The sequence below is a fragment of the Micromys minutus genome (assembly GCF_963924665.1).
Source record: "Micromys minutus genome assembly, chromosome: 28".
Taxonomy (NCBI): domain Eukaryota; kingdom Metazoa; phylum Chordata; class Mammalia; order Rodentia; family Muridae; genus Micromys; species Micromys minutus.
Genome location: NC_137963.1, coordinates 39878892 through 39894516, shown reverse-complemented (window position 1 = coordinate 39894516; position 15625 = coordinate 39878892). Strand labels below are relative to the sequence as shown.

The following is a 15625-nucleotide window of genomic DNA, read 5'->3' as shown; positions in this document are numbered from 1 at the left end:
TACACAAAATATGTGCACACTTTCAACATTAGAGCTCTTAATCCTACTGAGGAAAGGGAGCAAGAATCAGACCCCAAGCCAGCACCACATCATCATATGAGTGAAAGCACTGAGTCCCCAGAGAGGTCAGTTATCAGTTCCTGCGCTCATTACAGAATCAGACCGGTGGAAAGTTTCCTCAGGAAAACATTCGGCCAATAGCATTTTTAAACTAAATGTCCAGACAGTGTTCCAACCATGAAGACAGCACTGTCTTTAAATGCACAGTAAGAACACGGAGGAGAAGCTTCCAGTCTGAGTGGAAAGAGGTTGTAAGCTCTCCGTGGAGGCTAACTCAGCTTATAGTGGAGCTCTTTATACCTGTTTCAGCAGCTTTGCATGCTCAGGGCACTGATACCTGTGCAGAGGGTTTAGTTGGCCACTTCCAGCCTGACCATAGTTGTGGTTAGATATTCTTGTGACTATTTGATGTGCACTTTATTGATATGCATCTAAGACACAGGGTAAGTGTTTTGCAAGTCATTTCTAGAACCATTCCTTGTGCTCTTCCCATGGATTTGTACATTTGTACAAATTAATCCCTTTGCTTAATCCCTTTGGACACTTTGATATTTCTGTGACACTCAGGATTTCTGAAAGTCCTTTAGACTATCCTACCCAGTGAGAATGACCTCACAAAAACCTTTGTATCACCAAACTGTGAAGACTCTGTTTCCTACTTCCCTCTGATGAGTCTGATGAACACTCATCCCCACACTGAGTAGAATATTAGGCATCTTCCCATCAGTGAGACAAAATACATGAGCACGAAGGACCCATGGTTTCAGGCATTTCAGTACTCGGTCATTTGGCCACATAGTTCTGGATCTATAGTGAAGCAGAAAATACTGGGGATGGAAACTGGCGGCAAATAGAGCTGCTCTGATGAAATCCAGAAAGGAAAACGATGAGGAAGCAGAACAAGCTCCCAAACACATCCCGAGGAATCACTCCCCTTAGTAGATTCTTCCTTCTAAATTAAACAATCTTGATACATTTATTTATCCATCGCGAAGGTGCGCTTGATTCCTGCATGTGGAGGCCAGGGGACAACTTTCAAGAGTTGGTCCTTTCCTTCCATCATGTGGGTTTCAGGGATGGAACATGGGGAGATCTGGCCTTGTCCCTTACCGATTGTAGCACTGGTCAGTGCTGGAGAGCTTGCCCTGGTGCTGTGGGTGTTAAGGATCTGGGGCTAACCATTTCAGCTACCACCCAGGCCCAGATCAGGGCTTTGAGTTGGCTCACCCCAGCATCTACCCATCTATGAAATGCTGGGGCACTGCAGGAGCAGGTCCTGCAGATCCAAAGCTGCAAGATCTCCATGACACAGGGCAACCATAGGCTATCGGATAGGCCACCAGGCTTAGTGGCAAGTACCTTTATCCACTGATCCCTCTCACCTCTACCTCTTAAGTTTCTATTACCTCTCAACATCCCAGTAAACTAAGAACCCACCAATGGAGTATTCTATTGAGAGTCCTCAAAATTCAGTCTCTTCACCAAAGCCTACCTTGGATAATAGGCACATTGAAGATCAAGACTTCACCATGAGCTTTTGAGAGCCACACACAAACACTGCATGCAGTAGTTTGCATCTGTAACCCCAGTCCCAACACTCCTAAGGGAGGATGAGACTGGAGGATCAATACTAGATCAATACTAGACCCTCACCAAGACTTGTCTCCAATATCTTGTTGTTGTCCTGTGTCATGGAGATTCTGCAACTTTGGTTCTACAGGACTGGCCCCTTCATGCTCTAGCAGTTCATAATGGAGTAGATGTTGGGGTGAGCCAACTCAAAGCCCTGGCTCTGGGCCTGTGTGGTAGCTGAACTGGCTAGTCCTCAAGTTCTCCCACACCCACAGCACCAGGACAAACTTTCCAACAGTGGCTCACTAGTTCATCCAGTGCTGCAGCCAGCAAGGGTCAGGGCCAGATCTCCCACCTGCCACAAGTGACAATGAGCTTGGGGCCATTTCTCCCTCACCTACACCAGCCCACAGCAAATGAATGGGAGACCAACTCATCACACTTCTGACACCATGGACATCTCTACTGTGCTGCCCAGGCGACACACAAAGCCTGGTCTCAGGAGTACTACAGCTGGCAAGGGGCAGGGACAGTTCTGCTCTCATGGCCTGCCACAGGGCTCACCTGAGTCCCCTCAACCCCCAACAGGGATAGCTCTCTACACAGTCCTTGCACATCAACATGGTCCCAAGCAGTAGCCCAGACCAGGGACATCCACATGGCCTTTGGTGGTAATATGAGCCATGAACACATGGACACATGTCCCTGCTGCTGCTTGGTCACAGACCCAGACATTGTCCTCAGGTGGCTGGGTAGGCCACTCATGTGATGGGCTGGCCTCTGAGTGTCTTCAGTCCACCAGTATCATATGGTAGGGCAGCAGGCAGGTTGTATGTGGGCTGGTGCAGACAAACCATTGGAGCATGGGAGTTCACACAGTAACCACATCTTCAGAATGATTCTCTCTCTCCTCAGCAGCTTTCAACTGCTAACAGCTCCTCTGCAGTGGGAGGGTCCTGGAGATTATCTGCCCACAAGGGGAGGGGCCTGCAGATTGTCTACCCACAAGGGAGGGGTCTGGAGTGTGTCATCCCACAAGGGGAGGGGCCTGGAGAGTGTCAACCCACAAGGTGAGGGGCCTGCAGAATGTCTACCCACAGAGGAGGGGCCTGCAGATTGTCTACCTACAAGGGGAGGGGCCTGCAGATTGTCTACCTACAAGGGGAGGGGCCTGCAGATTGTCTACCCACAAGGGGAGGGGCCTACAGATTGTCTACCCACAAGGGGAGGGGCCTGCAGATTGTCTACCTACAAGGGGAGGGGCCTGCAGATTGTCTACCCACAAGGGGAGGGGCCTGGAGATTGTCTACCTACAAGGTGAGGGGCCTGCAGATTGTCTACCTACAAGGGGAGGGGCCTGTAGATTGTCTACCTACAAGGGGAGGGGCCTGCAGATTGTCTACCCACAAGGGGAGGGGCCTACAGATTGTCTACCCACAAGGGGAGGGGCCTGCAGATTGTCTACCTACAAGGGGAGGGGCCTGCAGATTGTCTACCTACAAGGGGAGGGGCCTGCAGATTGTCTACCCACAGAGGAGGGGCCTGCAGATTGTCTACCCACAAGGGGAGGGGCCTGGAGATTGTCTGCCCACAGAGGAGGGGCCTGCAGATTGTCTACCCATAAGGGAGGGGCCTGAAGAGTGTCAACCCACAAGGGGAGGGGCCTGGAGAGTGTCAACCCACAAGGGGAGGGGCCTTATCCTGGTGTAGATGTGGGGATTTTGGCTGGCTTGGTCTTGTGCAGGTCTTGTGGAGGCAGCCATAGCTGCCTTGAATGCATGAGTGAGACAGGCGCACTGTGCCCAGAAGACGGTGTTTATGACGTTCCTCCCATCCTGTATCCCTCCCCTCTCCTGCGCCTTGGTGGTGGTGGTCGCTGGAGAATTGATATGATGTTCCACTGAGCCCCCAGTCTATACATCTCAGCTTTAACCTATTTCCACTCCAAAAAAGCTTCTCTGACCAACGTTAAGAATGGCCCCTATCTACAGGTTTAAGCATAAATACCCAGGAGACAGAACTGACAGCATGAACATTTAGCAAAATAACAATGGCTGGTTCTCCTCAGGGACTACGACCCCATAGACATGAGCTAGGATTACAGCATCAGGCACAAAAGCCCCTCCTTGTGGAATGAATTTTTTTTAAAGTTGTATAAATGCATGAAATTCTTAAAGAAGTAATTATTTAAAATGCTATAACTTTTTTTTAAAAAAAAGAAATCTGTTTTCCTAAGGATTCTGATAAGATGGGCACAGTAGCACATGCCTGAAATCCCGATTCTGAGGCAGAAGAATATTGAATTCAAGGCCAGCCTGAGCTACGTAGTGAGATCCTGTCTCAAGAAGCAAAGAAGACGCTCACAACTACCTATAACTCCAGTCTCAGAGGATCCAACATCCTCTTTTGGCCTCTGTGTATCAGACCCATACATGGTGCACAGACACACATGCAGCCAAACACGCAAACACACAAAAATAAAGGAAGTTTCAAAATTAAAAAAAAAAAAATCAGCTGGAAAGAAGCCTTAGGCACTGGGGTGGGACCTATTGTGATTTTACAAAACAGCTGTACTGCAGCTTGAAATGCCCCCCAGCAGACTCACGTCTATTGCTCCCCAACTGGTGGGCTGCTTGAGAACACTGTGGAACCTTGAGGAGGTAGAGCCTTCCTGGAGGCATGGCTCACAGTCATGAACTCACAGCAGCTGTGGTTGCCTGCACAAGAGCAAGCCAGCCTGGCATAGATGGGTAGATGACCTTCCGTCCCCACCCCTCACTGAGCAGCTAATGGCCGGAATAGCTGTTGGGGAAGGGAAGGTCTTTACTTCTTGGGGCTGTGGTCACTGTTAGGTTTCCTGTGCTCTACTGGATGTCCCACACCCATGCACATGTGGGTAGCACTCGCCGGACTTAGTGGGGGGGGGATGACATGAACTTAAGGGGGACATACCAGGGGGATAAAGGAGAAGTTAGAGGGTGAATATTGTCATATTTCATGTGTGAAATTCTCAAGAATGAAGAAAAACTATACCAAAAAACTTAGTGGTTAAAAAAAAAAGAAAACCATAGGGTGTAGAACACAAGCAGGCATGTCTGACTGGTGGGAGTGGCCCAAGGTAGATGGTATTAATAATACGGGAGCCGCAGCTGCCACTCAGCCCAATCAGGATGACAGCAAGTGACACCAAGACTCCATGGCTTGGCCTGCATGCCATCTTGGTGGAGTCCCAGGCAAAGGCTAGATGAAAGGCACCTCAGAAAGTCCTGGGTGGTCCTTGGCCTGCTGCTACAAACACATGAAGACTTCTCCAGAGAAGTGTGTGTGTGAAGACATTGCTGTATGATGCCTTATACTGGGAGCTGGGGGTCCCTCTGTCCCCAGCATTCAGCAGTGATCCTCTAAGAGGCTCAGCGAAGCAGGCCTTCTCCCCGTCCTTTGCAAAGGAAAACCTTGCTGGTGGCCCCCTCGCCAGCTTCTCCAAGGTCTTCTAGAAGTCTCCCTTCACCATTTCAGCCCCTCGGAAATTCTCCCTCTCGGAAGCAGTTCCCTCCCTTCCTTCTGCCAGTGCAATATGACCATCGCCAGATTTCTCCCTTCCCCCATCCCCTTCGCCTTTGCCGTACGTCGTGTGTTTACTCCCCATTTCACTAAAAAAGACAATCACTGTCCTTGTAAAATGCTTAAATCGATAGTAAGTGACCTTGACAAAAAATGAAGTGCAATGTACAGTGGACTTTAGGGATTGGTCACTATTGGTCCCTCAGTTAGAAGAAAGAAAAGTATGACACGAAATATAATAATAAGAAAACCTGCCAGGGGTGTGAAGGATTATGGGAACTTCATATTTTCCAATCACTTTTTCTGAAAATCTTGAAAACTTAAAACATAATACAAATGTTTTTTTTTTTTAACAAACTATAATCATCCATTAATATCTTTCCAGGGACTCAGCGTGTCCAGGCAAAGACAAGGTAAGATGGTGTGGTGGTTTGAACATGCTTGACCTAGGGAATGGCCTTGTGGGAGTAGGTGTGATACCGTGGGCTTTAAGACCCTCATTCTAGCTGCCTGGAAGCCAGTCTCCTAGCAGCCTTCAGATGAAAAGGTAGAACTCTCAGCTCCCCCTGCACCATGCCTACCTGGGCTCTGCCATGCTCCCACCTTGATGATAACGGACTGAACCTCTGAACTTGAAAGCCAGCCCCAATTAAATGTTGTTCATTTAAGAGTTGCCTTCATGGTGTCTGCTCACAGCAGTAAAACCCTAACTAAAACAGATGGCAATGGTATGATAAAGGGTGAGGTCTTTCATAGGTAAGATCCTGAGGCTATGAGAATTTAGCAGCCAGCTGTTTTACACAAAGCACAAGGAATTTGAGAGGGTGAGTGGAATAGGGCCCTAGAGCCAGGGATTTCCTATTAACTGCAATCTTTGAATAGGATTGGGGAATTTCAACTCCCAGCAACCACATGGCGGCTCACAACCATCTGTAATGAGATCTGATGCCCTCTTCTGGTGTGTCTGAGGACAGTGGCATTGCACTTATAAATTAAAAAAGAAAAAAAATGTTTAAAGAAAACAAGCATTTGTGGGAAGACACTGTTTCCTTAAGGTTATCCACCACCTCCGGCTCTTACAGTCTTTTCTGCTTCACCTTCCACACAGATCTCTGAGCCTTGGCAGAAGGGTTTTTAATAGACATCCCACTCAAGGCTGAGTGCTCCAAAGTCTCTCTCTCCACATTGTCCAGCTGTGAACTCCTTGTAAATTACCATCTACTGCAAGAACCTTCTCTGATGAGGGCTGAGAAGTACCATAAATTTACGGGTAACAGCATGTGGGCAGACAGGATCTGGAAGAAGTTGGGGGAGGGGAAAGAATGACCAAAATGTATTTTATGAAAAAAATATAAAATAAACTAGAACTCACGAGGATCAAGCACCCTGTTTTGCCATGAACTAGAAGCTGGATAACAGCCTGGGGTGAGCATGGGAAGAGCCCACTCCGTCTTAACCCAGGAAGTGTGCACATGAGCTTGGTTTCCTCCCATCAGCTCCCCCATTCAGCTCTCCCTGGGATCTTCTAGCTCTGTGGCTCTCTGCCCAGCTCCTATGAGGCAGAGAGGATGCCTGTCAGAAGACCTCCTTGATCTTTGGGAATCTTCAAAGGAAAACACCTGGGAGAATGCTAGTTCAGTGAGCCTGGGCCTTGTGTTTCTCTGTTTTGAGGATCAGCTAAGGGCTGGTCTTCCTTCCTTTAGGCACAGAATTACCCTAGAGGGAAGGGATGACACACACACCTACTTTCTCCCACCTAGGGTTTCTATATCCTGCTAGCAGCGAACACATTGTGCTAAACAGCAGGGTTTTATGAGAGGAAGCAACTCCCATTACCACTTCCTCTTGACTTGATGGGACGGTACAGGTCCAGGGATTCCTAATGAACCAGAAGTATCCTACACACACACACCAACCGCTCCTTCCCCACATCCCTGTCTCATACTGCACCACAAGGAAACCCAGTGCTTCCTGCCCTTGCTTCAGCGTTCTTCCGAGGTAGGTTAGCAAGACACAGCAGACATGCTTGCTTCTGGGAAATCCTGAGTGTCCAGCAGGAATCCATACCATGTGACCAAGAGTGACCCTTTTCCTTCCTCCTTCCCAATTTTCAAACCCCAGTTCACTTCCACATCCTCACCAATCCACTGCTTAGTGGACAATGCCCTGTTTCTATCTCCAGTCCCAGATCTTCCTCCAGAGGATTCAGAGGTACCCCTGAGATCTCTCTTGCTACTCCCAGTTTAAGAGTGCCTGTGTCCCACCTGTAATCCACAGTTGCATCCTCTATCCTTTCTACCCGTCCAGGGCCTCATTACCTCCAGCTCCCTAAAGATAGAAACTTGCCATGGTAACCTCCAGAAATGATCACATCTGATGCTTGAGCTTCCATTCTCCAACCCTTTTCCTCTTAAAGCCAAAGCTCTTTCCTGCTCACTCTCTCCCTCCTCTTGATCTTTGCCCATACCCACTTGTGTGAAGAAAGCTTTCCTTTCCTGACCCCCCCCCCACCTCCAACCAAATGCAGTTTCAGCTGCTTTTTTCCTAGGCGTTCTCGCTTCTCAAACCATCGCTTTCTCCTTCTTGACTATTGTTGCCGTCAGCTGCCAGTGAACTGTTTTCTGTCTTTGAAACCAACCAACAGACACACACCACCCTCGGAGGGCAGTTAACCCTCACCTCACTGCCCCTTACACTGTACCCAATCAACTACTTCCTTCAAACAAAACAAAAGGCCTAACTGCACTTTTATGAAACAAAAGTTATCAACAAAGAGGTCAGTTATATTTGTTTTTCAAGACACAGTTTCTCTGTGTCACCCTATCTGTCCTGGAACTCGCTCAGTAGACCAGGTTGGCCTTGAACTCAGAGATCTACCTGCTCTGCCTCCCGATGGTGGTGATTAGAGGCGTGTGCCACCAACACCTAGCTTTGCAAGCCTTACCTGTTCTGCGGCTATTCTTCTCAAAATCACGAGGGCTCTCTCTAATGCTCAGTCTGATGGACAGCACCACGTCATCTCACCTGACAGATTAGCTGCTCTTCAATCGGTTGATAATTTTTCTATTTGACCTGTTTTCCTCCCCAGCCTTCCGGGTGCTACTCTCCTGCCTTCCATCCACCACACTGGCCAATGCTTCCTAGTGCTCTGTGCTCACTGGATTCTTCAGGATTTTTGTCTTTTCTTCCCTCCATCCCTTCCTTTTTCTCTTCCCTTCTAACTCCCAAAATCTGTTATTTTTGAGTTTCCAGTGAACATGAGGTGTTAATTTGGGTGGAGTCAGCAGAATATGTTGTAAAGCCCAACCAATTCTATTTCTGAGAAGCTTCATTCGGTGTGAGGCTTGACCAGGGACCAAAAAGTCCCCTTGAGCAAACATCTTATAGCAACCTTAGCAACAACCAATCAGGCTACAACAGCAGGGTCAAGGGTTATATAGATAACCAAAGACATCCTGCAGAAAATAGATAACCTAGCCATTCTATTTGTCACATGCTTTAGCCCCTGTGTTTAGTTCCTGCAGATTACACCAGAAATGCAGTTTTAAAAATATTAACTTGGGAATCTGTATGGAAATCCCCCCTGAGCTTGTTGTAAGCACAGTAAAATACTCCACACGCCTAGACTCGAGGCTCTCACTTCTGACCCACTGTGACAGTGAGAGTCTTTGCTCACGAACTCTTAATAAAGACCCTTGTGTGTTTGCATCAGTATTGGCTCCTCAGCAGACTGTGGGTTCCCTGCAACTTATGTGCAACAATGTAAATTGTGAAAGGGAGAAATAGCACAGAGGCAGGGTGAGCATTTTTAAAGGAAAAAGTAGGTATCTCATTTCTTCATGGGAAGTCAAGCTTGATCTATATCTTCAGTGTACTTAAACAAGGGGCCTTCCTTCTCTGCAAAAGTCATTTGACCCATAGAATATGTATACATGGTATGTATGCTAACCCATCAAAATGAAAGGCAGATTTAAGTACCCATTCCACACAGAGAACTCTTCCTACTTTATCACATACAGCAATGAAACTAAAAAGAAAACACAGGTGGCTCTTTGCCTGATAGGTATAAAGTATATTTGGAGAATATCATGGCGTACTTGCTTGGGAGTAGAAATGATGGTTTACAGCCTTTGTTGTGGAGGATGCAGAGTTTTGGGAGCCTATGAACTCTTTTTATGCTTGAAACGCTTATCCTCTTTGTGTAAACCAGAACCTTCCAAGAGGAGATCTGACATTGAGTTCCTAGCTGGTTGACACAAATTAATTGGAGACAGTTTTGAAGCAGTTTGGGGAGTAGCCATGGGTCCCAGTGTTGGCGGAGTGGAAGGGGTGTTGCTGAAGCCGTGCAGGCCCTGTAGGAGTCCAGGGAAGTCAAATGTTCCTCTTAGCCTGGAGTGGCTTGGCTTTTAGATCCTTTGCAGGCTTCTCCGTGTTGGCTCCCTTGGCCTGGTTTTTGGCAGAACTGTGGCTCTCCCTGTGCTCCCCAGTCTTGGGTTTGGCCCCTGTCTCAGACTTAGAGACGACAGTGGGTTCCTCCTGCCTGTCACATTTCACTTCAGGGTTAATCCAGTGAGAAAAAAATGTCATCTTGTTTTCCATTTCAGCTTTTGAGGGCGCTGCAGGAAAGGTGGAACTCAGGTGAGTATATAGTCTCCCCATCAGACCCTTAGACTCTCAGCCTATCACATTTCACCCTCTACAGCATGGCCTGGAAGAATTCCACCTTGAAATTTTTCATGAAGCCCCTTTGAATAGTGGCCCAGCCTAATAAGTTGGCATTGTAAGGGCTGGCCTTGTAAGGACTGGGCATTCTCAGGAACTTTTGAGTTCGATTATTTGGTTTAATCTAATGGTTGTGCAAATACTTTTATTTGGTTATTTGGCCCTAAGGAATTCTGAAGGATGCTCTGGGAACCAGTGAAGAGACTTGTGAGTGAAGGCCACATGGTAGGATAGACATGGTGGCTCTACTGAGTGAGGTCTCACTGTCCCTACTCCCCGAAGGCAACTCATCTGTATGAAATAACATTCTACCCGAGAAAGAGCCTAAAGAGCAGATAGGAGGGGCAAGCGGCCTGGGGTTCTGCTTAGAACTCTTCTGCTGGCACATGAACCCCAGCAGAGTGCGCATCTGTGCTCTTGGCTGGTTTGAATTCCACCAGGTCCTCTGTCTTCCCTGCTTAGGTAAGAACTGGGCTTCACCCTGGTCTAAGAGGTCCAGGGGTTCTAGGGTTGGATTATTCACTTTGATCCCCAGATATACACAAAAAACCTGGGCCTCTCTATTGTGTCTGGACTGGACGGGGAGATGTCAGAAGCTCCATGGGAGAGCCTTAGGACACTGCTCAGTCTACAGACTCTACTCTACTGTCTTTAGTTCAGCCAAAAACTCCTCTTTCGAGATCACTCTAAGTGACATGGGGGTCCTAGTGGGATAAGAGTCCTGGGCCAGTGCTTTTCTTTGCTCGTTTAGATTCCCAAACATCTGCTGCATAGAGATAATCTTTGACCAATAGTTTTCCCTATATGAATGAGATTTTTTTTTCTAGAAATATATTTTTCAGGTTGAAATTTAGTTTGGGAAAGATAAGTGCTTTGAGTGTTTGTGGAATGTCAGGAACACATCATCAGAGGTACTTCAGCCTGCAGTACCGTCCCCGCATAAGGTGTACTAGAACTTGAAACACATGGCCAGGCCTTAATATGCCACTGTTAAGACTGAGTCAGAGACTCCAATGGACTCAGGCCCCATCTCTGTGTTGTGTATTGGCTAGGATTGCCCTTGTAATAAGCCAGAGCGATCCACAAAAATAGCAGGCAGCCATGGTAGGAAAGCAGTCTTGTGTCCAGTTTCTCAGTGCCTCCCTGAGACAAAGCTTAAGCAGCTTAGGGTCATTGCTCCCAACAGCTGACAACTCTGTTACCTGTCAGCATCCAACAAGTCTGATCTAAGCGGGAGGCTGATTACTATCTATGTGTCTCAGACTTGTGTTCCAGGGAAGACCCGAACCAAGTTGCTGTCAAGAGTACCTTGAACACCATAGACTGATTTTCTGTGTCTGAAATCACAGACGGAGGCAGGGATGGATCTCCTACATGTAATCTGTCAGCCTCTCAATGTTTTGGTCTAATCAATCAACTGTGGACTTGCCACAATAGATCAGTATAGGTCATCATCCTTCCAAAGGCTGCCGGAGCTCAGGCTGAGAAAAACTCATCAAAGATCGAGGTTGTACTGCTTTAGGACAGGGAGCCTCTGCTCATCAGGGGACAGAAGCAGCTGGATCTTCAGGGACCAGTTCCAGCCATACTAAACCAACCCTGCCATTTCAACTGCTTTTGGAGGTAGAACCCAGCACACCGCAGAGCAAAGCTGCTGCCCTCGTGAGGACTGAAATAGCATCTAATCGGGAAAATCCCTGAATCCCTGAGGCAGGCTGGAACACATCTCAACGTTATATTGTGCATTATATAAGAGCTCTCGAGATGAGTGACAAACCCCACTGAAACTACCTTAACTATATTCACAGGCACCAAGACCTCACACTCGACCTTGATTGGGACATTAATCTGGGTTTGTCCATAGGAAGGCCCAAGTTAAAGAATATAGGAAAAAAGCTAGGACTAAGTGGAGTGTAGAAAATTCTAGGCAATGCAGAGATAAAGAAGTAATTGACTAAGAAAATTCCATACTCTCCCCTGCCCCCTTGTGGAAAAATCTCTAAAGGCAGATTCAAAATCCACTGTGCAGAAGATCAACTACAGAAAGAGAACTGTCAATGGTTCCTTGGTGTTTCAGTCTCTCTCTCTCTCTCTCTCTCTCTCTCTCTCTCTCTCTCTCTCTCTCTCTCTCTCTCTCTCACACACACACACACACACACACACACCTTTAAGGCATTAATTATATAAAGGCCACTAAAATGAAAGCTAAAAGTCAGAGAGGGCAGAACCTAAGCCATGGGCTGGGTCTGTGGTCCACTCTGAAGCGCCTTCTGTGAATGCTGGAGTCATGGGGATGACAGCCCATCCTTAGCCCATCCTTTCAGTGGTTGTTGGTTGGTGAGTTTCTGGGCTTTGAAGATAATGTAACTGGTGAAATGCTGCGCTACAAGATGCCCCAGGAGCTACTCCTCCAGAGATCAAGGGAACGTTCAATGTGAGCACACATACTTTTATAGCCTCCTATACTCGGGGACACCTTGTGACCTTTGGACATAGAGACCTGAGAATATGAGGGCATAGGGTATTGATTTAGGTTCAGGAAGCTATGGATGCTGGAAATAGGACAGAGTCTAGTGCTCAAGGGCTGCTGACCTTGGTTCTTCAAGACAAGCTTCTTGGTTTTCTTCCTCTTCTTTTGTTGGTTTGCAGGAACCCCAGGCTCGTCCATACTTGAAGATGACAGATCACTTGCATCCTGGGGCACATTTGACCCTTGAGGTCCCTGCTGTTGCTGAGGAACAGAATGGTAACACTGGAGGACAGCGTCACCAGTGGATGGAGTAGCTGACTGAGTAGATTTCTGATTTGTTGATTGTGACCGGGTAAACCTGGATGGCAATGAAATGTCTCTGGAGTGTTGGGAACTGAACTCTGAACTCTGGTCAACCAACGCTTTTGATGGAGACAATGCCTCCAGGCAAGAAAAGCTACATGAAGACCTCAGTGAACTGGAGGGGGTCTTTTTTTTCTCAACCCCCAACAACTGCTGGATTTCCAGAGTCATGGCATTGCAGATTGGGCAAGAGGGATCTGGGCACAGGAGCCGCCGCACACGTCCTTCTTGAGGGAGCCAGCCCTGGCTAGGAAGGGAAATGGCAACCGTTAATGACAGGAGGACTGCTTTTCTTCCCTCACCCTACAAGTCCTGGGCCTATACCTTCTGAAGTCTGCTACTCTGCTTTTCTTGAGTTGAGTGGATGGAGTGGGTTGGACTGGGAGTCTGGGGAGAGGTCTCAGACAAGCTATCGGAGAGAACTGGGAACTTTGGTCGGTTTTCTGCCGACCTTATTGAGAAGCTGAATCAGAAGAGAAGAAGCAGGCAGAGAGGCATCAGGCGATTAGCTGATGGGGGAGCACCAAGGACACCACCACAGAAGGTCTGAGTCAGTTTGGTTTGGGGGCTAAGAAATCCGGTGCCTGGAGGTCCTCATTCTAAGAACTGTGGGTGTCCCTGCTGTTGTCCCCAACATCTCTCATGAATAATTTTACTCTATAAAAATCCTAAGGAGAAAAGAAATGTAAGATGGCTGACTGAGAGGATCCTGAGCACCGGCCTATGGAAGAGAGACTTAAGGAGATTAAGCAGTTGATTTCAGCCAGACCCAGAGTTCTACCCTTGAAAGGAAGAAGCAGGAAAGAGATAGATAGTAATGGCTTCTTTATGCCAAACCTATTCTCTTGCCTGACCCACCTTCCTCGACACAAGCAATGCCAACACCGATTCACCCTGAATTGCAGACCTACGAGGACCCAGAGTAAAGCGGGTGGCCCTTCCCTGCTGAAACATGAGTCCCCTCTGCTCTGACAAGCTTCTCAGCTCAGACTGACATACTCCATGGTGCATCTGGTTAGCATGCCCACCCTCACCCCTTGCCCAGGTCAGGCTAAACAACCATCAAATCCAAGCACGGAGCCTGGAGACTACAGAGAGCGAGACGTCACCTTTTCATGATAGAGAGCAGCTTCTGCAGCGTCTCCGCTTCCTCCTTGGATGTTCTCTTAGCTAAAGAAGAACACAGTGTTAGGCTGAGGGGACGGTTGGGGGGACAACCTAGAAGAGGCTGAAGGCTCTTGAAGGACAGGTGACTTGGCAACCCCAAGAGCGCACACGCTCTGAGTACAACCTAACTAATTGCTTGCTGTCCTGTTTCTAGTTCCGCGTGATCTTCAACTCCCTGCCGCTACCCATTTTGTAGAGGAGATGGAGGTGATATGAGGTCAGATAGAAGATGGAATAGTCCCAGTCTCTTCCCACCCATATAAGTCTACATTCGTTCTGTCTATTTTACAGTCTTCAAGGCCTGGACACGCCGGGCTTCTGGAGTGTGAACATGTGTGGAACCCTCGCCCACAGGGGTAGGGAGCCAGAGGAATGGGGATTTACCTCTTATCATTTTGTTACTAGGCCTTTGTTTGATTCTTCGGAAACACTTGAAAGACAAAAAGCATTACAATGTGAAGTAGAGTCATCAAATTTTCTTCACATCTAAAGTGATACAAACTTCTGAAGTGTCCCCCAGTCATGGTCCAGCTCTATAATCCCTGCATCTCCCCATCACATTATCATCACCTCAGCTTCTTATTTGTGACTCCCTTTGAGGCTCTTCCATACTCTATACCCTCTACCCCGTTTTCTGGACAAATTCTGTGATGGACTCAGGGAACAGAAAGAAAGGTGAATCAAATTAATCAATGAGTAATATTAGTAATCAAAGGACTTCAGTTATCGAAGGATATAAATGTCCAACAACCAAGATAAAGAGCTGGTCTGGGGTCCACTGAAGACATGCTTATTAAAAAAGAAAAACCGATTCACGGAAGTGACGTGCGAAAGCCGGGCTTCGCGTTGTGGAGGGCCGCCGCCACCATGGGTCGCGAGTTTGGGAACCTGACGCGGATACGGCACGTGATCTCCTACAGCTTGTCGCCCTTTGAGCAGCGCGCCTTCCCGAACTTTTTCAGCAAAGGCATCCCCAACGTGCTGCGCCGCACTCGTGAGCGCATCCTGCGCGTGGCACCGCCCTTTGTAGCGGTCTATCTGATATATACATGGGGCACCCAGGTGTATGAGCAGTCCAAAAGGAAGAATCCTGCCATGTACGAAAATGACAAGTGAGCAGCCTGCACCTAGATGACAGTCCCCTGCCTTTGAAAGACCCTTCTCTTGGAGAGGAATCCACACTGTAGTCTTGAAGACAATAAACTACTTGAGGACTTCCAAAAAAAAAAAAAGAAAAACCAAGAGACGTGGAGGGGATACACTTCCTTAAACGGCGTGTTCAGGCCTGGTCATAGTATTTTCCTACCTTGGCACACCTCTTGTTAGGTCCCAACTTTAAGCCTTGGTGGATCCTTTTCATATGCCAAACAACCAGTGCAATAATGAAGATAGATCCATACGTGTACGCCGAGCATCCCACATCCCACAGGATATAAGAAGGGATCAACATCATTCAACTTCCCTAGTCATTCCTCTCCTAGGCTTCCAGGGTGTTAGAATGCCGTGCCTCTGAATTCTAGAGTTTGGCTGTCTGCCTCACAGAAGATACACCCAGGCCACCAAACTACATCACAAAGAGCTCTTGTTCCACAAAGCAGGTGTAGAATTACAAACCTTTCCCTGTCTTGGATAAACTCGTGTGGTGATTCAGTGTTTAGATGAGAGTGTCTGGTTGTCTCAGAGCCTGTGATGAAAAGCTGCCGTGGTCAC

The 15625-nt window shown here is 47.7% G+C and overlaps 2 protein-coding genes across 2 annotated transcripts; one reads left to right on the top strand and one right to left on the bottom strand.

Annotated features, from left to right (window-relative positions):
• Positions 1–9564: 9564 nt before the first annotated feature.
• Positions 9565–13910, bottom strand: SPATA31F3 (SPATA31 subfamily F member 3; the record flags this gene model as incomplete). The annotated part of the gene is made up of 3 exons (XM_080940198.1): positions 13858–13910; positions 12508–12995; positions 9565–9809 (listed from the first exon to the last, which is right to left on the bottom strand). Exons 1-3 carry the CDS (start codon positions 13863–13865, stop codon positions 9565–9567), a joined length of 741 nt encoding a protein of 246 aa, XP_080796324.1. The 5' UTR covers positions 13866–13910.
• An 832-nt stretch (positions 13911–14742) lies between these two features.
• LOC308438737 (cytochrome b-c1 complex subunit 8) lies at positions 14743–15131 on the top strand. The gene has a single exon (XM_080940197.1). It carries the CDS (start codon positions 14783–14785, stop codon positions 15029–15031), a length of 249 nt encoding a protein of 82 aa, XP_080796323.1. The 5' UTR covers positions 14743–14782; the 3' UTR covers positions 15032–15131.
• The last annotated feature ends 494 nt before the right edge of the window (positions 15132–15625 follow it).